Here is a 24,325-nt window from a genome sequence, read left to right on the forward strand (position 1 = left end):
TGTACCGTGTCTATACAATCCTTGCTTGGCTCCTGAAAATTCAGGCTTCTAGCTTCATATGCAACGAAGTTACAGGGGGTCAAAAATGGGCCGAATCGCTTCGGGAAAAGTATGGTACGGCCGTGCCGCTTCTTTTGGCTCGACTTGGCGGAGGCACTGCCGTGCCTCCAGATATTAACAAAGCTCTTATTTTGAGATATCAGTAGAGGATCTGGTTATTAACGAAACTTTCATCAACGAAAGGAGGTGTCTTTCGTGATTAGCAACGAAGTAATAAAATATAATTCGCGTATTCCGTACATTTATTGCTTATAGCACGCATTTGTAACAATAACTGAGTAGGAAGGAAGTCAAAATATTCGGTGTGAATGGATCGATGGAATTGGATTTGTCGTGGTAGCTCTATATATAGCTGATTGAATGAGGGAAGACCAGAGCGGCGTGTACAAAGGACCAATTGACGCGGTGGCCAATAGCAGACAATGCTGACGTGTCCAACACGCCACATACATTGCCAATGAGGCTTAATGTAAGATGACTTGTATGTAAAGTACGGTATTGCTATTGTCTTCACAAACCCATCGTTGTATCACTGTAATCGGGCTTTCACCCCTTGACCACCAGCGTGGAAGGCTTATTTTCATATCAATGAAATATAATTTTTATCTAATAAATATAAATACGTATACGTATGAACTTATCACAAATACACATATGATACCTACTTACACATCTGTACTATGTACTATTATTTAAAATATTTTACTACACTTATTAGCATTTATTTCAAAACTGTATTCGTATTGCTTTCTTCTTTCGCATAAAAGGCTCAAAATATATCGAACCTTATAAATGTAGACATATAAATTGAAACGTACAAACGGAGTCGAGATCCAAGTTCCCGAAGTTATGTTATAGAACTATGCTTTTGCTTGAGAAAATGAAAAATATTTCTATACAAGTAGAAACCTAACAAGGAAATATTAAATTAAACTTGTAGCGTGGGCACCTGAAAAGTTTGTTCATAGTAATCATACGAGTGAAAGCTCCTTCATTTTATTTTTGTTTATTATACTTCTTCAGCTACGATCGTAAGAATTATAAGATAAAAGTGACTTAAAAAAGTAAAGTTATCATATGATCATAGATTAGTAAAGATTACTCACTCCTAACATGAAAATGTACCCAGTTTTGAGAATTGAAATATTTGCGTAAAAAAGTTTTGCCACGTCTCCGTGCTAAAATGTCCCTAAAATATCTGAAATTATTATTATAAATTATTTAATTATCATGTAAATTATGCAGTATTAGTTATTTATTCGTCAATTTTCTCTAAAAATGTTTTTATTTGTCGAGAATTCAAAAAAAGAACTTACTATAATAAGCCATTTGCGGCTTCATTCAATTTCAAGGCGGCGAAGTATCTTTACTAATCTATGGATATGATATACAGTATACCGCAATCGCATTATACATACCACCATAATGTGTTTTACCCCAAAACAAAATAATAAGGTTGAGGTTGAGTTGAGTATGGCATCGTAGAGTCGACTGTCAATTGTAACTGATGTTGTGACTGATGAACTTTATTAGGTTTTTCGTGCGTTAAAACAGCTCAAATTCAATTTAATAGCGCAAATATTAATAAGTCAGGCTAATGACGTGATTCTACATACTTATCATTGGAGGGCTTATCCTTTTGCAGTACGGTTTTTGAAATTAAAGTTCTGAAAATTATTTATCACGAGTTTATACTGTCAACGACAGTTAGTCGTAAAAGAGTATATTATTGTGGTGTAGATATTTTGAACCATAATATATTATTTATTATAATGACGTATAAAGTCGGTTTCAGACGTTCTTTCTTATCTTAATCTTACGTAACTTTTGTTACGTTTGTATTGCACAAAGATTTTTTGTCGATTGAAATAGCTGATAGTCAATAGTGTTTGGTTACTGCGGCCCGGCCTTCTACCTGAAGCCGATCACAGATGCGCTGTCACTCCTAAGAACTAAAATGGCCGCCTCATATGTAACTTTATAATGTATGGAATAATCTAGCCTGCTTATAGCCTCAAGTTGGCTCGTTAGAAACTGTCGGTAAACTTTGTTCGCCTTCGGATTTTATCATCACTGATTGAATAAGTGAGATAACTGATATAAAAGTCTAACAATATACCTACTCAGTGTAAAGAAGTGACTGAAAGATTACGTTCACACGACCAGATGGCGAGTCGAGTTGAATGAGTCGTTAACGAGACCGCTCTCTTACCGCTACCGCTTGCTTTTATAGCTGTAGAAAATATTATTCTAGATACATAATGGTGACATGTACCACTTATTGCAATACGGCTATAAATTGGAATTGAGTTTATGTAGGATATGTAAAAAAAGGAGTTAGTTGATAATTTGAATTTTGTCATAATTTATGTTTTTGCGTGGTGTTTTAAAAAGTTAACAACAAAATATTAATAAACATAAATACATCTATGCATAAAACTATTATAGGACTTTTTTTTCGCTGTGCTATGTAGTGACAGTCGATTAAAGGCGGCTTGTCATTTGATGTACGTTTATTTAGTTTGACACATTTATTGTATAAAAAAATAAGTAGTTGAACGAATGAATGGTTGCATTTACACGACCAGATGTTCGTCCACGATGCGTTAACGAGACCACTGTGTTAGCTCCCGTGCCTTAATGGCTATGGAAAATATTATAGGGATGTGAGAACGAGTGAAAAAAGTTCATAAATTAATACTTTTAATTTTACTAACCTTAAAATAAATCGATATTGTAGAAATATTTGATCATTAACAGCTTCTTGAATTCGAAATTGGCAGGCTTAATAAAAGATCGTCAATAGTCCATGAAAATTTATCAACGATAAAATAGTCACCAAATTTGCTCTCAAACTTAAGTTTGCCAGCTGCGCGAGCTAACTTAATACAATCGATCACATAATGGACTCGTTCAAAATAATTTATTATTTAAAAATCGATTATTACTATTTTAAAAATCGATAAATAAAATCGATTATTTTTTCACATCCCTAAAATATTATTATCCCATCTTTTTATTAAGATACTGCTTTACGAGGCTTCGTTGCCGTAAAAAATAACACCTGACCAGCTCAGCGGATATTAAGTCCGATATTGTGGGTTTTTGTTGAGCGCAAATATATTTTGCCTCGTTCCTCGTTTTATACAATGTTGTGGTTGTAAACGATGTATTGATACGGGATTCGATTTATAAGGTTACTAAATGATGGTGTGGTTTCACTTTCTTCCACATTATAATACCTAAATGCCGATCTGCAGTGCTAGTCTGGTAAATACCAAAATGAATTCCTGTCTCTATATGACACGTTTATGATTACCTTGATCAGATTTTTATTTTTTACTATAGTAGTAGTAGCAAACGTGCCGCAGTTCATGAACATTTGTAATCAACCCCAGATAAGATTAGAATCCTCGGTCTAGGTCGGAAAAGTATCCCTTACCACACCCTTCAAAACGGAACACAGCAGTGCCTAACACTGCTGTTATTAGGCAGAAATAGGCGTGGCGGTGGTGCCGCCGGAGTCGAACCACAAAGGGTTCTACCACCTTCATCCTGCCTTCAATCCTGCCTGAGGTCGGCCACAAATTTTATCCCTGAGGGCTAAATTGGAATACCGCTGATAAGTGTGTCTCCCTTAGCATACACACACATTCAGTGTAGCAGTTAACATTGCTATTATAAAACAGAAATAATCAAGGAAAACAAAATCGTGTTTACGAAAAAATGTAACCCGTCGTATGGGACGCTGTTTGCAAACGTCATGCGATGTGAGTATTTCGGACAATAGTTCATCTTCTCTACTCGAAATTGCGGCGCTACGAACACTGTCAACGTTAAACTTTGATATTTCACAGAGGATTCGGTTTTAGAAATTATAAAACGTTATTACAGAACATGGTTGAAATTGCGTAGATATTTAATTCTTTGTGGTTTCACTGCAGCAGCACCGTTGTACCTCCATTACTAACTTATATCAACTAACTATTATTTACACGTGTGTTTGAAGGGTGCAAAGTCAAACTTAGCTAATATGAGGCGTTCCGACTTAGTAGTCCTTGATGTGATTACTTTACTACACATATATTTCATTACTATATTGGTCGTATATTGGATACTAAAATACCTATTCAGATTTTTTTAACTCTATTAATATTTATGTCCTTTTTTGATGCTGCGATAATTTAGTTACACTGACCGTAAATGTATATTAATAGGCTACATGATCGCTTCATTATATCAGCATTCGTCTGCAAAAAAGGTAAATTAATTCTTAGCAGTTACTATCAAAGATACCAGAAAGAATGAAAAAAGAAAGGCACCCATCTCATAAATTACGCGGAATCACAAAACGAATTTGACGTCCAAAGTTATTCCCATCAAACTATAGAACCACGTACGGATAGCGATTTCGACGAACAACCGGGATGCTCCCAATTCTGTCCAATAAACGCCCGGAGTAAACCGACCTCAGAATACACCGCGCCACTCAACCGACACCTCTACGCTCGGGAGTATAAACCCCAGAATCGCCTACACAACACCGATTGTTACAACTGTTCACGAAATGTGCTCATCAAATTGACCAGTATTCATTGTGGTAGGAAATATATGCCGTCACTTTTCTATTACCCGTACTACATGCGCTTCGGTGCGTAATGGCTACGTATGAAACGAATGCTCGTATTAATTAAATACCCATCAAGTCCACACAATAGTAATCAAGAGTGATGAATTGCTACAAGATTGCCACGTTGTTCCATTATACTACTACAAAAGCGACTACTATAGTAGCAAAAAGACCCAATAATTTTCAGTATTTCGTACATTTTTTGTGTCTGAAAAATACCTGAGAAATACTTATCTGTAAGAAGATGCGGTTACCATAATCCTCATTTTTAGTGTGAGCTTAAAAGTAATTTAAATTCATTTATTGCTAAAGTTTCTACATAGTAGATAAGATTAAAAAAAACAAACAGTTTACTTCTTATATTCATCTAGGAGTGTACGTTTTTATTTCAACAATTAAAATAAACTTACAGATACTTCAATACCAAGCAACAATTAAGACAACTGTGAGATACCTTCGTAGGAATCCTAAGTTTACTTTAAACTTGTTAACTGAAAGACTAGATGATATCTAGGTACCGATAGATACTTGAATACGGGTCTAAGAATAACTCAAGAGATGTGAGATATTGAAAACTAAATTTAACTATGCCTTGAATTGATCGCAAATAGTTGTCGGTATTGAGAATAAAGTCCAAAGATTGCTGCAGGTCGCTGTCTGCCTGGTATTGGGGTCAGGAATGCAGTGGCACTGACTGCCGCGGAATTGGTTAGCGTTGGAGAATCTATCAATTCCTGACACAGCCTCGCTGAATTCCATTATACGTGTGCTAAGATTTATTCCTACTAAACTAATACTAAATGTTTAAGAAATAAAAGGATTAGAAATTTTAAGAAATTAGTAGTCAACCCATTAACTTGTAAATACTAAATGCCACTAAAATCACTAAACGAGCCACACGTTCGTCCTATTAACGACTTATTGAAATACAAAACATAATGACCACAGTCGTTATTATCACCAAATGGAATGCGGGGGTAAATAACAATTATAATTAATTAATTGTATGCGATCTATTTAAGCACAAGACTAACAAACATGGTGATAGGCCATCTGATGGTGATGATATTTGAAATATCACAAATTTTATCTATATTCATATAAATATCTATGTCATTTAATTATTATAACCAGTATGTATAGCACACACCACTTGTCCGAGCTGCGCGAAAAATAGTACGGGGTTTCACCGAAAACCAGCAGCCGCGGTTTTCCGCGACACAGGCTGAGTGTAACCCTTTTTCGGTATCCATCGTCATACTTAATAATTTTGCTCACTTGTTATGTCATATATATTATGTTATATCTGTCTGTTTGTTTTATGTATTATGTATTAAGTACTAAGTAACATTCATTGTAACAGGATGTTTACCGAAATAAATGTTTTCTTTCTTTCTTTCTTTCAAATATCAGAAATGTTACTTATGCATTCACAACTCTTGAGGGCCAACCTATTAACGTCGTTTTATGAAGATTCCCAATACTCTCACTGGAAATACTACAGGAATTGAATGTTCTTGGTAGAAAAGGTCAAGCGAGGAAAAATATTGTGAAAATCATGACAATATATATAAGGATACATGGTAAAAAGGTAAAATATGTACCTTTTTTAATTTAAACATTTTATAAATTTACGTACAAAACCTAAGAATACTGCTACGAATACCTACAATGTGTATTTTATCTTTGGACTACTTCGAAGTCAGCTGATGAACCATGTCCGATAAAATCGTCAGTAGCAAATCTTATCTCAAACAGTTGTGTAACATGTTATTATGTGGTAAAAGAGAATATTGTAAGACGAAAAGATTTCTGAGCCATTTTTAATATGCTTCAATGAAATACTTTTGGCGACTTACGTGGTTTATCTCATTTACTTCTTTAGGCGAAAATTGAAAAGAATACGTTTGAGTAGGTACGTTGACTATCCAAGAAAGAAATTTGCTTCATTAATATTTTAATATATTTATTTTTCCGTTTCACACTATTTCGCTCTCCTTAAAAAATGCCATTTCATCTCACATGACATGTCATTGCTCATTTTTCAATTTCGCGAAATAATATAAAGTTAATGTTAATCTACACTACTACTTAAAAGTTCCTACATATTATATTTGTATTTGTAGCTTTTCATTTCACCAACGTCAACATGTACACATTGGCTTTCTCGTAATGTTTCGCTATAAAATGTTAAACAGTTTTCAGCGCGACCACGGAGCTGCGCTCGCGCCGCGAGCTCAATGCAACAATGACGACATCGCAAAACTACGTGACCTCAGGAACCGCCCGCTGATTCACCTCTGCATTCCTGCCGCCGCATAGGTAATAGGAAATACCGGCGCCACTAATTTGTACGTTAGCCTAATACTTAGCTAGCCTGGTATTCTAACTACCTGTATTTTAACGGAAGTTGAGGAGGTAGGTAAGATATATCTGCACAAAACCAAAGGGCTAAAGATAATGACGATGTTAATAAAGATTCGCGTTGAAAGGAGCAAAATATTAATATAAATATTTTTAAAAGTTCATTCCTATAATATTACGTACAGATTTACATAACAAACTATCCACATTTTCGTATTTGAAAATGTGGCACAGAAACATCATAATACTACTATTCCTTTGCCGTATTAAAATTTAGGTCATAAATTTAACATTACAATAAAGTTGAATTTACTTTAGATTTTGTCAGGTTTAAATATTTTTTGTTTTTGTTAAATTACTTCAGCAATGTACGTACGAATATCTCGCACGGCTATTAACTACAGTAATCGATTAATAATTACACTCAACAGTTAATTCGTTTTAAGGTATAATCAATAAACGAATTCCTTTGCGTATTGCTAACAATTAATTAATTAAGTTATTTTATTTTATCAGTAACGAGTTACGGTACGAAACGAATATTTTGTTCTACTTTTTCTTTTACGTACCAAATAAAGTATCATACTCTTGACAGAATGAGTTATGTTTTATGAAGTACGTGCGCACTGTTTCTTGTTTTTATAATTGATTGCCTTACTTTTTTGATTGTCATCGATATTTGTAATTAAGGCCTTGCTTACCTTTTCACAGACGATGAACGTGAATAAGTTTTGTATGCCAGGGCTCGTGTTTGACACACGAGCCCTGGCATACAAAACTTATCTCTGTAAAACGTTTTGCTGCTAAAAAATACAACTGAATTTAATGTATGGTTTATTACGCTTATTGGACAAAGGACAAAATATATTTCCATTGATATCATTAAAATTGAGAACATGGCATTGACGAGTATGTTTACGAGTATATAATCAATTGAAAATTATATGTTTTAAAGATAATAATAAGAAGATATTTAATTAATATACAAACAGGTGCGTAAAAAACTATACGTTATTTTCGAAACAATATTGAATCAGAAACAACTTTCTAACTAGAATCGAGTATTGTTTACACATTTCGGAATTTTCTCCATATTGCATTGTTGTATGCAGCTTTCATTACAAATTAAATGCAAGATTCCGGTGTTTTACAAATCAGAATGTGAATGCGCGGGCGCATCGGCTTTCGCGCCAGCATACTGCAGTTGGAAATGTTGGAATCTATCACGAATGGTTCCAATTCACCCGTTCCTTACGCTTGATCATTCTCACGCTGTTTTAATGTGTTATGAGCTACTGTGTTTTCGCATGCTTGCTATAATCGTTATTAGTTACCGATGTATCCATTTTTCTATTTGATCCTTGAATTTGACCAAAACTTTATCAAATTTCGATCCTTGGTTCCTAGAAAAAACATTGGATAGATTTATTATTAACAATGGGCGTTAATAAACTGAGCAACCGGAACATTTTAACCAAACGCTTCTGTTATTTGTTTAGTACTTAGTCACTTTTCTATTCATATTTTTAAAAATACTATTGCATATACCTATACGTTACAACTACCTACCTATTATGTTACAACTTTCGAAATAATATTCTTGATATTCTACGCGTATGAACGGTGCGGTAAAATAATGTCTCACTAAAAACCAGGAGCACTAGATTTCCCGGCTCGCGCAAAGTTACTCTTTCCTTTTTTCGTAGCACTATTAATAATACTTCGCTATGAATTTCAACCATCCTCTCCGGAAATTCGGGCAATCTGCACTTAGATTACGGGATCTTTGACCTTACCCCTTCTCATTTTAAGAGGTCCGTGTCTAATGGTGGGACAGATATAGGAGAATGAAAGTGATATATAAATATAGTGAAAATCTAATTGATTTTAGAATCTATTTAATGACTCTCTACGACGTTACGGAGTCATTCCGGGATTTGCAGATAAATCCTCAAACTTGCTTAAATCTATTCGAAACTACTTGTTCCCGAATTCATAAATATATCTATTACATACATAAAATGTATAGTATATAAGTATAGTAGTTTCTAAAATAAATATAAATGTTAGTTTAATAATTTACATTTAGCGCATGGCAATTTGGTTTGCCACACATACTGACATACATAGAGCATAAATACTGTTATTAAAGACAAATAATATAAGTTTTGTCACATTTCTTTTACTTTAATTCCCAGTCTTAAATTAAACGTAAAAGTAACTTTAAATAGCGCGTAAAGTTGGTGTAATGCAGCTGAAATTATCATTACAAATAGGTCTGCAATTCGCGAGAAGAATTTATTCGCTGACATTTTAATTTACGTCAGGCGGCGAAGTTCTTAATTAGTGGAGGGTTCCAAAGGGGTGGCACGTCGCACTGTTTTTGCCACTTTCCTCAGCTAAGACTACTGCGCTTTTTGTGAACATTGTTCACAAAAGGACTGATTTCAGTGTACGCACGCAGTGTAGACTGGGACAACGACACGGCTTCAACTACAACGACATCGCATCACGCCGCACGCGTGGCGAGCGGCACGTTTTTGCCGGTTTTATCGCCTCTTTGTTCTTTATGTCATGTAGATGTAGTAATACATCAAAGTGCAATTACTTTATAATTGTCTTTGTGATATTTATTAATTGCTCGTCTCTACAGCAATGTGGGCGATGTGTAGTCTGTCATCTTTGATCTTGAGATGACATTGTAGAGTATTGTTTACAGACATTTCTTCAAAACGTTAAGTCTTTTTTCGATTTACTTTAATAATTTATTTAGTAGAACTTTTACGGCGTAACGACTAAGTCATCAGGGAAAGCACCATATTAGTGACCGGTGACATATAGGACTTTAAATCTTTTCTGAGCTTGATTGCAGATGTCTATGGCACTTGCCACTTCCCATTAGCTGTATTACATGTCCGTTTATAACTTTTTATAAAAAAAAGACTAACCTTTAATCTTTATAACATTTTTGCAGCCTAACCACTGAGCATTTCAACAATTGATTTAAACACGCCGTAGGCACGGGTTACGCTCGTGAAGCTAAACCATTTTTTGTATAAAAAAGTATTCTATGGCACGTGCCCGTATTTTTCTCACTCTTGGGGTATTGTGTACGCTTGACTGCACTTCAGCTGCGAAGTATCATATGTGGCATTTTGCAAAGGCTATCACGTAGCAGTCAATAAGGTCGGTGATCCGATACTTAGCAAATATTTACGCCATAAGACCGAGTGGAGAGCATGTTGCGGTCAACACAAATACGATATCCATTGTCGACACCCTATGTTTTTGAACGTGTCCGGGACATATTAAATTATATGTAAAATACAATACTGTATTACTATGTTCGTAGCTATACGAGTATGCTAAGATTGGCATTGGATGTCATTGATGTTTTAGCTTTCTAATAATATTGCGAAAAATGTGTCAATAGCTTTGTTATTCCGTTTTGTCGCTCTGACACTTAAACTGCGTCCAAAAATGTACTTCATTTATCTTGTAAAGTACTAGTAATAATTTTATACTTTTCTTTCTTCAAATTATATTTAAACGCATGAGTTTTTATGTTTCCTTAGACTACGAAGATGTAAAGTTGTTTCATGGTATACTTAAAATTCAAATGATGTATTGAATTTAGGTGATATGTATGCGTGATTTCTAAAATTGTTTAGAAATTTTATGAATTGATGCACAGATAATGCTGTGAAAGGTACTTGCGAAGTCCAAATTTTCGTTTTCAAACGGACAAAACTGGACGGTCCTAGTAAAACATATTGTATGGCAGACCTACTTGAACCATTGGACTAAGTAGCTCTTGTAGTCATATCGATGTAATGTTATAGAAATATTATTAAAAGTGACCTTATATTCCTTTTATGTGTATAGCAGGAATTGTTTCATATGAAAGAACAAACAATAATAAACAACTATACACAACATACTAACGCAATGAAATGAAACAGAGTACGTACTCAGAGAAGTCAGGAAAGTAAACAGATATCAAATTATAATCGTTTTTAAAGTTGAAAATGTCAATAGTTCAACGAAAAATATGGGTAAATTAAAAACCTTAACTTAGAAATTAAACTTTTAACTAAAATAATTACGATTAACTACCTGCTTCCTTATAATATCTTGTAATAATTATACTGTAGTATAACATTGCGTGCGTGGAAGCCCCAATTACCTAAGCAGACGGTTATCTCCACCCGCATTATCTCCCGTGTGGAGATCAATCATGGCCGACCAGGACAAGCCAATTGTCGAACAAAAACCACTTTGAGAGTCCTACGGGCAACACACCAATTGTATTCACTCTTAACTTACAAAGAGTTTGTTATAAATATCTCCCAAAAATGTCTATGAGTACGTTTCTTATTGGAATTCATATTAATAATATGACGTGTAGAAAAAAATAAAAGTTACATTTACATTACATTACATTTTAATGATTTTGATAATGTACTTAATGGAAACAATGAAATTCAATTTCATACATTATTTATGGCGATTTTAATAAAAACGCCATTGAATTTATGGTTTATACTGTCTAATATTAGTGATGGAACTCTAACAGTGTACCTATATATTCCATCACTGATTTCCAACCAGCTGATCAGAAATGTATTTAGTGTTCTAAGATGATTAGACTACACTAATTACATTCTCTGCGTTCTAGAACTATGAGACAATAACACAAGTAACCAATTTTATGAGTTATTATAAAATGCACATTCTTTTAGATTTATTTGTAGGCTCATACAAACTTTTATAGGTACCTGTGAGCATGACAGAAGATTTTGATACCGTCGAGGTTGACTGACAGTGCATAAAATTATGGTCGTTTCATTGATCGAAGATTCCGAACTTAAAACAATGGGTTCTGTTTTTGTAACATTCCGTACAAATTGGATTAGGGTAATTATTCATGTCTAGAATTATGTTCTAATTACTGATGCCTTCCAAATGTCATGCCAGAAACATGCTGACATAAATTAACTAGAAAAGTTTCGTGGAATACGTGACGCAAAAGTTTTTTGCGTGGATTTTATTCTCAGTTATCTGACATTTTTGACAAAAAAATGTTTTTACTTTTATATTTTGAAGCTCTGTTAGAAATACACGAAATATGATATTATGAAAGCGTACCACTTTAGTCCCAAGAAACAGATGAACCTAAATCATTTATATTGTTATAAATTTTTGCTATATATAATACAATATAATATAACACTTTGTCAATTAGCATAAATATACATTTTATAAATAAAAGTATTTAGTCTGTTAAAGTTATATAATTTGATATACATATACAAATACATACTTCAATCTGTAACCATAATATTAATCTTCTGTTGTGGATAGCATAAGCTTTTAAGCATGCTGCAACATTAGCAAACTAAAAATAATAATGGTTATATACATGTATATAATATAAAACCCAAAATAAAAGAAAGTAACCTTTTTGACGACATTTAACACCAATATTAGACAATGTTTCTACTTACTCCTTGCAGTGTTTGCTTATCACGAGCCTTAGCTGTACGTACCTGAAAATAAAGTTTTTATTAGATACGGAAAGAGCTAAATGGGTTCCCACCTAAAGAACTTATGACTAGCTTATGAAAATACTCTTGAAAGGTCATAATAATTAATAGATTAAAGTTTATAAACAAGTTTAATGGAAAATATTGGATTAAAACTCGTAAATCCTCATAGAGTTCTAAAAATAGTAAACTGTTCATTAGATTTTAGATTCGCTACAAGTGCGTTTAAATAATTCTAATTATTCAATTTAAGTATACAAATATTTATCAAATACGTGAATAATACAATATAACAATAACATTGAGAATCATTAAATGAACAAAAAATACAAAATGTCAAGCTCCTTTAAAAAAAAAATTGCAAAATTCATTTGTTAAACGAAGGACGCGTCAAAATCATTAATAGTGTAAATACCTTTGTCAATGTCAAAATACCGTTAATTTTAAATAAGTTGTGTTTCTTAGTACAAAGTTAAATACATTTTAGTATTTTGTAATTTTAACACATTTTTATGATATTTATCTTTACGTACAATATGTGGTGATGTCATAATTTAACATCAATATATCAACATTATAACATGAAAATGTAGACTTTTATTACAAATTTTGTTAATCTTAAATTATTATTACGTACGTAATCTTTGTAAAATACTATTAATCGAGATTAAATTTTGAAATAAGTTAGAGTTAAACAGTATTAACTTGGTATGGGTGAATTGCTATCAATACAAGTGACGTCTATATCATAAAGCATGAAACTAAAATAACTGTGAGTGGGCGGACATTATCTCATTACAATAAAAATCCCCAACGAAGGATCGACATTATTCTATGTCCATGTTACTATGATAAAGGCCGCATGTCAAAGTACGTTATTTCCACATTCATGAGTTTTTCGTTCCCACTGTACCAAAATATCATTTTTTTAAATATAACTTTATATTCGTCGGAAATACTTTTAATTACAAGCGGACACAAAAATTTGCAAATTTTGTTTCCTATTTTTAATGTTTACAAATCCATTTGCTATAGGTTATTTTAGGTTAATGGATCAATGTACCAAATAGGGCTATCCCTTTTAAGTGAATTTAAAAGGGCGAAGTGGAAAATGAGAAGGTAAATAAAAATCTGAATCGAAAAGTGGGGAATTAAATAAAACAGGACTGTAAAGTCAATGTAGATTTTTTGTAAAAGTTTTGAGCAGAGAAAGACGTCAACCGAAGCAGTACACTGATATTTATAAATAAAGATAAGATACGGTTCACGAGAAGATAATTTTATATCAGTATAGTTATTATATATATTAATTTTATATCAGTTGAGGTAAACGAGTTCACGCTGAAAACACCTGCAGGCGGCGCCTAATGGAGCCAATTATCGACAGCTCCACGAAACCATTACCCCCAACCTAAGTTGATGAAAAGATCCGAAGGGGAGTCTTCGGATCTTTGTTTTGATGAAAAGATCCGAAGAGCTTTTCAAATTGCCAGCAAGGGCGTGAGCCATTACCATTTAGTCGTTTAAAATGAGCGCAGTAGAATGGAATGCGAAAGCAAATTTCAAATATCAGCTGAGTATAAAATAATCATTGTCTGTGGCCTATTTTTGGTTTATTGCTACTCACGCTGGTAGTCTTTAATATTTTTATTTATTTGTGATGAGTAAAAAACGAACTCGCGTCAGGACACGTGGCCTGATCGAAAATTCGTAAGATGGCAAAGCAAACTGCAAAAGTCAAGATGTCATCCGGTGTCAGCTTAGAAAAAATATGTCAAGTAGTGTCAGTGTCTTTTTTATTTAATATATTTTATTATTTAGGTTCGTTTTCGAAAGTTTTCACTTCTGCTTTAACTGTTATCTATGTACAATCAGCTGTTATTATATAAAGATATGATGTAGCTGAGTCTTCTGCTTACAATGTTACTGAGACATGGATTAAAGCCAGTGGTAAGGCAAACTTACTCAGGCACGTGAGCCGTTTTAATTAACATCAATGATTATCAGGAGTAGAACTGTGCCTGTTAATAACGTTAACTGAATTACTTTAAATATGTACCATTGTTTGATTGGAATGCACTGACCACTTATGATTGTTAAAATCACATTTAAGAATCTTTTCCTTACTTTTGTTACATAAAAGTCGCGCAATTAATAAAAATGTTAAGGTTATTTGCCGATTTCCTCAAACGGAAATGCGAGATTTCATTTTCCCTGGTCATAAAAGATAAGAGAAAATGTCCCTTGACAAGTTATTGAAAGAAAAAGCCGATTTCAAATCCGACCCTTCATATACAAGTATTGGGTTATATCGACAAAATCGTTTAACTTTGCAAAATGAAAAATTGTTAAAACATTTACGGATAATCCGTAGCGGTAGCCGTTTATTTTATTTATGGAACGGAAAGAGTTTCAGTGGGAAATAAATCCATGAATGAATTTTTCATATTTGTATTTTTAACGCCGGCTTTTCACAGGTTACAATTTTAACAAATTGTTGTTTATTGAAGGTGAAACGTAGAAAAAAGTAAAGGGAAAGTTGAACGATGATTATAAATTGTTTTTCTCGTCCCAGCAGTTTAATTGGGGAATACAATTTCGTATTTTTTCGTTTATTTAGAGATAAATGTCTTTATACCAAAGGGGATAATTTATTCCGTCTATTTGTACATAATGAAATGTTTAAAAAATGGGAGGGGCGAGAATGAATAATCAATTTATTACTTCCAAAAATACCGGCTCCTTGGGGTATACCCTTTATGTTTAGTTTTTTTATTTTTAACATTTGTTACAGAGGCCGCAATGCCCGCAGTAATAAATAAATAGAGCCCTATGACGGGCGGACAGACAGTGGAAGCTTAACAATAGGGTCCTGTTTTTACGCCATGAGTGAGGAACCCGAAAATTACTAGGACAATGGCATAATATCTTGTCATATCAAAATACGCTGAAGCGTCGAAGTAAAAGTGGAGTAAGACAATGTGTACGGAACATTCAGCAGAAATCTACCAACTTTTCCTGAGTCAGATGATATCTGAGAACTATGAACTTTGAACATAATAATGTTCAAAGTTCATAGATCAAAAGTGACAAAAACAACCATTTTCGAAGCTCCCAAAACATAATATTTTATATTGAAATGATTTTCTATTTGTCTTTACAACCTGAATTTGTAAACGACTACATTGATATTAACAAGATTTTTTACGAAATGGTAAAGAACTTTAGTTAATAATATTGCACGTTCATCATCAAACTAAACTGACCCACTTCTAGGGACTGGTTTTTTATAATAATGTTAAGGCCTTAGTGGATTACACTAAGCTTGTCAAATGTGAAAGGATGGACTTCACATACTCTATCGTTGAGCTATATGGGCCACGATATTTTGCTAATAACAAAAAATAATAAAGTTTGGAAAATCCAAAAGTGCACGACTCATAATGCTCATTTAATTATGAAATATAAAAAAAAAAACACTTAAGTCGCTCAAAATTAATTGCCGAAAAAACAGCTGTAGTAGGAAGAAGGTACTGCACAAGCGCCCCTGGTGGAATAAATGTACATAATATATATAGATACACAGTCTTGTAGTTTTCGTTTTTTATTAATTGCAATTAAACGACACTGAATTAATTAATCATTCGCATTCAGTGACCTACAATCGTCGATTAGAATTTTTAAAAAAAAAAATTAACTCAAATGATGGATTTTTTCACAAGTTATAGTGTTTTCAGGTTTCACACATGACGGACAGGAAATTTTTTTGACCTATTTTGGTGTTTTTTTCCAATTCTAGTGCAGTAAATCAATTTTTAAAAAGTATGGAATTAATCTCCATTAAATTATCTCGACAATAGTATGCAAAATATCTTGATTCCGTGAACTATCAAGGCTATAATAATAAAAATAGCCGCCAAAATGAAGCGAAAAAAATTTTTCGATCGTAAAGCACTCTGATGCTTCGCATCATGAGTCGTGCAATAAAGGTATTTTACCATCATAATATGACTAACAAGGCATCTAGTATGTTGTTCCCTTGGGTTTTCCCCAGACAAATTTCTTGTTATTAAAGTCATTATATGAATACAGAAACGGTTGAGCCAAGTATTTCAGTGTTACAATGCGAACTTTCACTCGACTCAGACAGGTATTTTACAGAGGCATGTTAATGCTTACACCTGTTGAGATTATCGCAAGGACATCGGCACATGAAGAGCATACAAGTGGTAAATACGCAACATGTGGGTATGACATATTTTACACATGCTTATAGCTTTATCAGAGGCGTATAAACTTTCAAGTTAAATTACTGAATGTGATATATAATTTATGATTTTCTTGTAAAGATTAGAGGGTTTTTTTATAGTGACAACTTGTTTCATATACATTTTGTTGTCACAAAAGTTACCATAATGTATAAACGCAGTAATATTCTTAAAGGCACATTGAAGTGAATGAAATATGCCAGTTAAGTTTACCTTTTTATTTATGACTCGCGTGATAACTAACATTCCAATCTTTTATATTACAAGTGTAGGCTTCTATCCCTAATTAATCAATTTAGATGACGTATTTCCAGGTAATATTTTTGTTTATTAAGTAACACGATTTCGCACAAAAGTTTATCGCAATACTTACGTCAACCTTGCATACAACAGAAAAATAAACAATATTGTATTTAACAACCGTTTAACTATATAAATAAGTACATAACAACTATTAACCATTAAATTAATAAAAAAATAAGTGTCAGTCTGAATAAAAAAGAAAATAATTTCGAAATAGGAACGTTGCAGCAAAACCAGACGTTCATAAGTCAGAAGTGTGCACGTTCACAGCTCGTGACGCGTGGATCCGCGCTGATAAGCTTCAGTGTACATTAGATATTTTGTATAATTGTTTATTTACTTAAGTCTGGTCTAGCGATAATAATGTTGATAGTTTATTTATTGATAGTTTGTAATTTGTTACGGCATTAGCCTAATGACAGCAATGTATCTCGCATTTCGAAAAGTAAATTCAGATAGGGCATACGCATACCTAATGTGTAAGGCCGTTAAAATTATGCCATCGTATGCACTTAAAAAACATTAGTATTATTTTAAATAATGCGTCGTCCCCTATATCTAACTATAAAATATATTTTATTATTCAACTTCAGACATATTTACGCAGATACTAAATCGATGTGCCTTTTAGTACCCGACTGCCAAGGAAGGGTTGTATGAAATTGTGGACATAATGGACATAAATGGATTTTTTGACATTTTTATAAAATTAAATTTCTGGAGAATAATATTTTAAACATATTTTCTGCAATCTTGTTGTTTAAGCCATTGTCAGTTTATTGGCCTGGTTTTCTTGAAACGTGTAGATAAAAACATGATGTAGAGCCACAGATTAATAATAGAAATGCATTTAGATGCGTGTTTTTGTTAATAATTTTCCTTAATATCAATTTATCTGCAACATTAAGACATTATTGTCAGAATTATGTCAGAACACAATTCTGTCATTAAGATAACGCAATTTATTTCATAATGTTATTTAGCGATAGCTCTATCTTATGCTATTATACGTCATATTATAATTAACGAAAGCAAATATTTCGTTATTATATTTCAATAGTATTTCTATTAATTAATATTAATTTTTTGAGCTTTGAAATTATATAAGAAGAATTAGAATACCAAGAATTACATACTGTGTAATGTCTATATTCGTAATCTACACAATTTGAGAAAGGTTAGATCTTACAATAAGCACTCGCCGACTACACCGAAAATTATTAAGGAACTAGTATATAACAAAGTTTTAAATTATTTGAAGAGCTTTGACAGTATTTAAGTTTCTGTCTATGACACTTTGATTATTACTTTATTACTTGGGACATTCAACAAAGATATTACCTTTGTCATGTTCTATTAAATTATTATTAGGTATTAAAATGACAATATGGCAATATTGTCATTTTAATACCAAAAACCATACCATACCAACCAACCATACCATAACCATACCATGGCAAAAATGACAATATGGCAAACATTCATGTGCCCTATCCATGAACAAACAGCACACTATGTTCCTTATCTTGACGTAATCTATCTATCAATCTTTAATAATCCACTGCTGCTGCTTAGCCTTCTGAATCCACCGACTTCCACCTATCTTGAGGTCATCAGTACATCTGGTCATTGACTGCACTTCTTTCGCAAACTCGTGGTGTCCATTCAAGGACCTTTCGACTTATGCCACCTCCCATAATAGGTCGTAAAAAGCTGTTGCCTTCGTATCATGCCTACCTACTGTCGAATTTTAATTAAATATTAACTTAATATGAGTAATATTGATGGCATATCCAAATTTCCTCCACGTTGTTATCGTGTAAATAAATGCGTAAACATGAGCTGGCGTTTATGTCATAACGGCAACACCCACAGAGTAAATATAGCAATTATATTATCAGCAATCAATACCTACGCTTTCCATGTCAACGAACCAGCGAGCGGACTTTGAAATAATTAAATAAGTTACTTTAAATTTTTGTTCACGTTCTATGTGGAACCTTATTAGTAGAGTTTCGATGCCGCGAACCTTATTAGTGAAGTTCCGTTATTCAATAAAGATACGCTTTTTCTTGAAGTCTTTTAATTAATCATTATCTTCTTTAAAACTAGTTTTAATAGATTGTATTAGAAAATCCTTGACGATGTCACACAAAGTTCATTCAAGCGATTTGGGCACTCCTTTAGTTATTTAAATATCGTATAAATGATTTGTTGATGATTTGCAGATACCGAGAATCTACTTAGACACGCATGACAAGATAAGTATCTATGAAACACGATAGTTTGCAAATGACACGCGTGCGGGAGGGACGTGGTTTTGTAGGCGTAACCCGCGCGATAGGAAAGAGGCCCTTACACTCATTACTAAATAATGATACATTACAACTATAAGTAAAATTAACTGTGATGAGTATAGGAATAAACGCGACTATTAAAATAATATAATGGGATCTGTTTGTAATTTCAAATTGTCATCGAGTTTATAATAGGTGTAAATTCTTATTTCGGAAAAACGTGTGAATATGTTTCACAACAACTTAGTTATGTACCTAGCAAAATAAATAAAAAAGACTCCAAAATTTAAAAAGTCGACCACCTTCATAATCTCTACAAAAAAGGAATAATTAATATTTCATCTCATAATAACAAACAATCTTTTAAATGTAAAAGAGGCTTCATGTCTTTATTGTATTTAGTACCTCTAAAATCCAGGTGCGGCTTCCAGACATTTCTTATTCTATACATTGTCTGTACGTCGTTTTTCTTATTAATAAACGTGGAAAGATATTTCTCTACTTTCCGTTTGCTCGACGTCTCCGCAGCGGATATTTACGACTATTTTCAAGATTAAGTTATGTAAGACGCGATATTCAAGACTTAGGAATCTGGTTTATGTCACTTTTGCCTACTGTATTAGAAATTTTGCGGAGCGGAATAATTTCTTTTGTACCATAATGTGCGTTGTAAATAACTGTGCCGAATATTGCTTGTACAAAATTGCTGGTATATAAACGTAGCAAATGTACAATCCACTTAATGTTAAGCGATCCCAAAAAGTTACTACTATATACTACGAGTGTTGTGGACTACTACTATTTTCACGTATTTTGTCGATAATATGAGGTGTATACGTAATCATTAATTTCGAATTTGTTATGATCGCTTTTAAGGGGTTCACGATAAGTTTTTCTTTATACGAAAAACCTTTCTAGGTTTCGGGTTCGATCCTCGGCCAGACCGATATGCAAATGATGACTTAAGATTTTGGAAAAATGTGATAATTTTTATTTAATAAAGTGATAAAACATAATTATTATGTTTGATCCTTTTAAATCGAAAACGTTATTCGTATTGGTTACAAATTTAAATTAGTACCCACATACCATACATACGCTTCAATGTCAAATGTTATAATGCAGAAATAGTTACGTAGGTTGTAGCATGCAAATACATAAGCAGAGTTTGAACATGGGGAAGATTGAAGTGCATTTTACTGCTCGTAAAGCGTCTAGTACACGGACTCGGGCGAAGTTTCTGAAACTTATGTGAATCATCGTCGTGTTCCTACATCATTCTTCAATAAAGGAGGTCGGGAAAAATTGTACTTTGAAAACTTGATTTTACGTTTCTCTGGATACCTACTACTGTTTTTGAAACAATATGAAAACATGTTATCGTCGGTGCGTTATGTAAGCTTGTAAGGAATTTGGAAATAAATTCTAATGGTGAATTTGAATAATGTCCGTTTTACGATGTTTAGATTATATTTTATTTTTGAAATCGAAATCCATTCCCTTACTTATTAAATGTTAGAGGAAAACATATGTTTGCATTTATGTATTCTAATAATACGTATAAATATATTGAGAGATATTTGGACATTACTGAATAGGGCATTCTTACCTAATACTCTTTTTTTTATTTACAGATCTGCAGAGTCTATGGGCGCTGATTAATAGTGGGTCTTAAAAAGAAGCGGACTATGAATATCTTTACAAAATTATACAGTTATAGTTACATACTTATAGTTTACATATGAAATTTATTTTACTCGAGCTTCTACTAAATTAATGCAACAAAGATGCCATACCTTCAAATCGCTACGAAAACGTCAACTTCCGTGCGCAGGAGTCGCAGTAAGCTAAACAAGTGTGCTTTATCTGTACAATTTATTTATCTATTCTTGGAGAATCATCACGCCTTGCCGTCATGTTTGCAGGATGTGGTTAATATTGATAGCAATGACTCAAACTGACTGAAGGTTTGCGCAATCATTGTAGGTTGTAGGCGCCGCGCCTAAGACATGTTTGTTTTAATATACTTGGTATCTTAGATCTATAGTATAACTTTAATCAACGCATTTATCTTTTGCTCATTTTCATGCAACGGTGTAATCATTTTAATGCAATCATATAAATTATACAATTAAGTAAATATACATATATGTGTGTTTTTGTGTTAGGAAGGAAGTATGTGGGTACGCCAATTGAACGCCAGGCATTAATACTTAGCTAGCGATACATGGAGGAGTTCTGATGTGATACGAAATATATCCTAAGCCGATATCATTTCATTAAGTAAACCTACTACCATCTACTTTTTCTTTATACGGAATAAAACCTTACTGTATATAGATAGTTAAAAAGTAACCAAGTGAGCAAGAAACCTAGCAAGTCATATACTCGGTTAGAAAAGTTTTATTGTTCGCAATTAGGCAGTTAAATTGCTTGCACTGACCTGAAACTTTAGGTCTATAAACTGAGACGAAGATAAATCTAACTACATCTCTCATATGTTCAAATCTAACAAATCATTTCCGAAGGTGTACTATTTAAAGCACTGATTGATTTGACAAAATTTAAAAACTAAATACCAAATACGTGAAACAGTGAGTAAAATACGCACGTAAAAGAAAAGATATTACCTACGCATTTGCAGTGAGACAAGTCGTTAAAAGGATAGAATAAACTTTGTATCGGAATATTGATGTTTTCCGGGACGCGCCATATTGTCAGAGCCATTATTATGGTAAATGTACATCACGTACGAATAGATAAAACGCGACTTAGTAACCAATACAATACCTTATCTATGTGCCTCACGGAGTACCTCTTATTTTATCGTGAATTGCAACAAATAACTGCGATAACAACTAATAAAGAGTTACGTGTTCAAATTGTGACGTCAAACTGTCACTTTGATACCTGCGAATGTTTATCAGTCTACCATTCCGTCCATTCAATCTATCTATTTTGATATCTACCTATCATACTTTCTATCTTTCTTACTATCTTTCTGTCAATCGTGAACTATTATAGCTCTGCAGTTTGTTGCTTTGTTTGTTAGTGCATCGCCCATAAAGTAATGTTCCGATTTTGGAAAAAAATATTGTATTGAAAGGGTTTTTGATTATAGGTATTTAAAACTGTTATGTATTTTATCTGGCTACGATGACACGAGCAGGAAATATAACATTAAAACCACAGTTTTTCGCAACAAATGACAACAAATAATTTTCCTCCAAGTTTTTAAAGAACTTGAAACACTAATATTAAAAACGCGGTTATTATAGATGTTTAAAGACTATCTTTACCCTTATCTTAGTTGTCCGTAGAAATCTAAGAAAATGAAAAATAACATTTCAATATCTCCCCCAGTCATGTTCATCGAATTTGATTCATTGAGTTTAGCTTAACTTTGCTTCAAAACGCGTGTCTGAATGATTGATTTATGTTTTAAGATCGGTGCGAAACTCAACAATACACGAGTCATCATTTATTTGATTCGTTTCCAACTTCTCTCATAATTCATTTCACGAGATTAAGTAAATAATGTACATACGTAGAATCCTTTATTCGTCTCGGCATGTAGGCCAGGGTTGAGTAATAAATGACGTAGCGACGACGCATCGGAGTTTAATTATAATGCTTGGCAGACAGGAAGCCTTATATAAAAACCTAAGCTGTACATAAATGTAACCGAGTTACGTCACGCAGTTAGCGGGGATAAAATAAGACGTCTATACGATACGGGGAACGCGACTGAGTACCGATCAATCTGGTCTAATAGCAGTGTCTGACCTAGCCGGCGCCGGAGCGGCCGACGCACCCCGACACCACACAGACTATATAACTAAAGTAACCACACGTCCCATTTTGACTGGATTGTCCCGTTTTCACTACTCTGTCCGGATGTCCACGAGAATAACGTTGGGACATGAAAATGCTTTGTTTAAGGAATTAACAGAACGAGTTAGTCTGCAAAATTGTAAAAAGGAAAACATTTTCTTTCATCGACAATTTACAGAGATTTACAGATACACATTTTACAGTCATCAGAAGGTTTTTTATTTTGACCGATTTTTGTAGGGAAAGCGACGCGAACTTATGCTACGCCATTGCAACACCAAAATCTTTCATATATTTTCGATTTTCAAAATATTGCCGAAATAGCAAAGGTGTCCCGTTTTAAAAGTAAAAAATGGTCAGTATACAAAACCGATTTGTTCAGGGTTGTGCGAACTGAAACACTATTTACAAGGTTGCGATAAGTTACAATGTTGTTTTACTCGGCGAATGTATAGCCTCTGCAATTACTTTAGGAAGCAGTTTCGAGTGGTTTAAGACGCATTGTGGTTGTTATAATGTAAAATTATTGTGCAAGTAAAACCCAATAATGTGCTCGTAAGTCTCAATAAATTTCAGAATCGTGTATAGCTCTGTGAATTATATACATCTCAACAGACTTATAAAATTAAGCAATGTCGGGAGTGGTCAGCAGTTGGATGAGTTACCGTTAGTGGCAAATTATCATGCACTTTTACGGAAGCGTAGCGGAATACAGTCTTCTAAATACTGTTAAGGAAGTACATAAAGCAAGTCCCGATTGTTACCATAGTATAGCAGTCGTTAAACCTCGGAGATCTTATGAACAGTTTGAAAATATCCAACACGAATAAACTCTTCACACATAAACATTGGAGCAATATGGTGGAAGACGCTCAAGTCCTCTCCTGTGGAAGAGACCAGAAACTCAGCAATGGAACATACAAATAGTTATTTGCTACTGTTTTAATCCACGATATTCCTTATTTTAAAAGTCATTTATCAAAACCAGTCCGTAAAAATAATTTTAATCCTGATATACCCTTC

General features: G+C 33.3%; 1 protein-coding gene across 10 annotated transcripts in view; it reads right to left on the minus strand.

Moving 5' to 3' along the window:
• shep (RNA binding motif single stranded interacting protein alan shepard) overlaps window positions 1–24,325 on the minus strand; it is a 227,470-nt gene that overhangs the window by 106,446 nt on the left and 96,699 nt on the right. For 7 of the 10 annotated variants that reach the window (XM_073093082.1, XM_073093084.1, XM_073093079.1 and 4 more), the window contains exon 2: window positions 12,562–12,603. The exons of the other annotated variants lie outside the window; for them this stretch is intronic. In XM_073093082.1, the coding sequence (XP_072949183.1) occupies window positions 12,562–12,603 (42 nt within the window). The remainder of the gene's footprint in view (window positions 1–12,561; window positions 12,604–24,325) is intronic. 10 annotated transcript variants of the gene reach the window in all.

Source organism: Epargyreus clarus, unplaced genomic scaffold (assembly GCF_041222505.1).
Source record: "Epargyreus clarus isolate Ecla_fem2 unplaced genomic scaffold, WU_Ecla_fem_2.2 ptg000004l, whole genome shotgun sequence".
In the NCBI taxonomy this organism is placed as follows: Eukaryota; Metazoa; Arthropoda; class Insecta; order Lepidoptera; family Hesperiidae; genus Epargyreus; species Epargyreus clarus.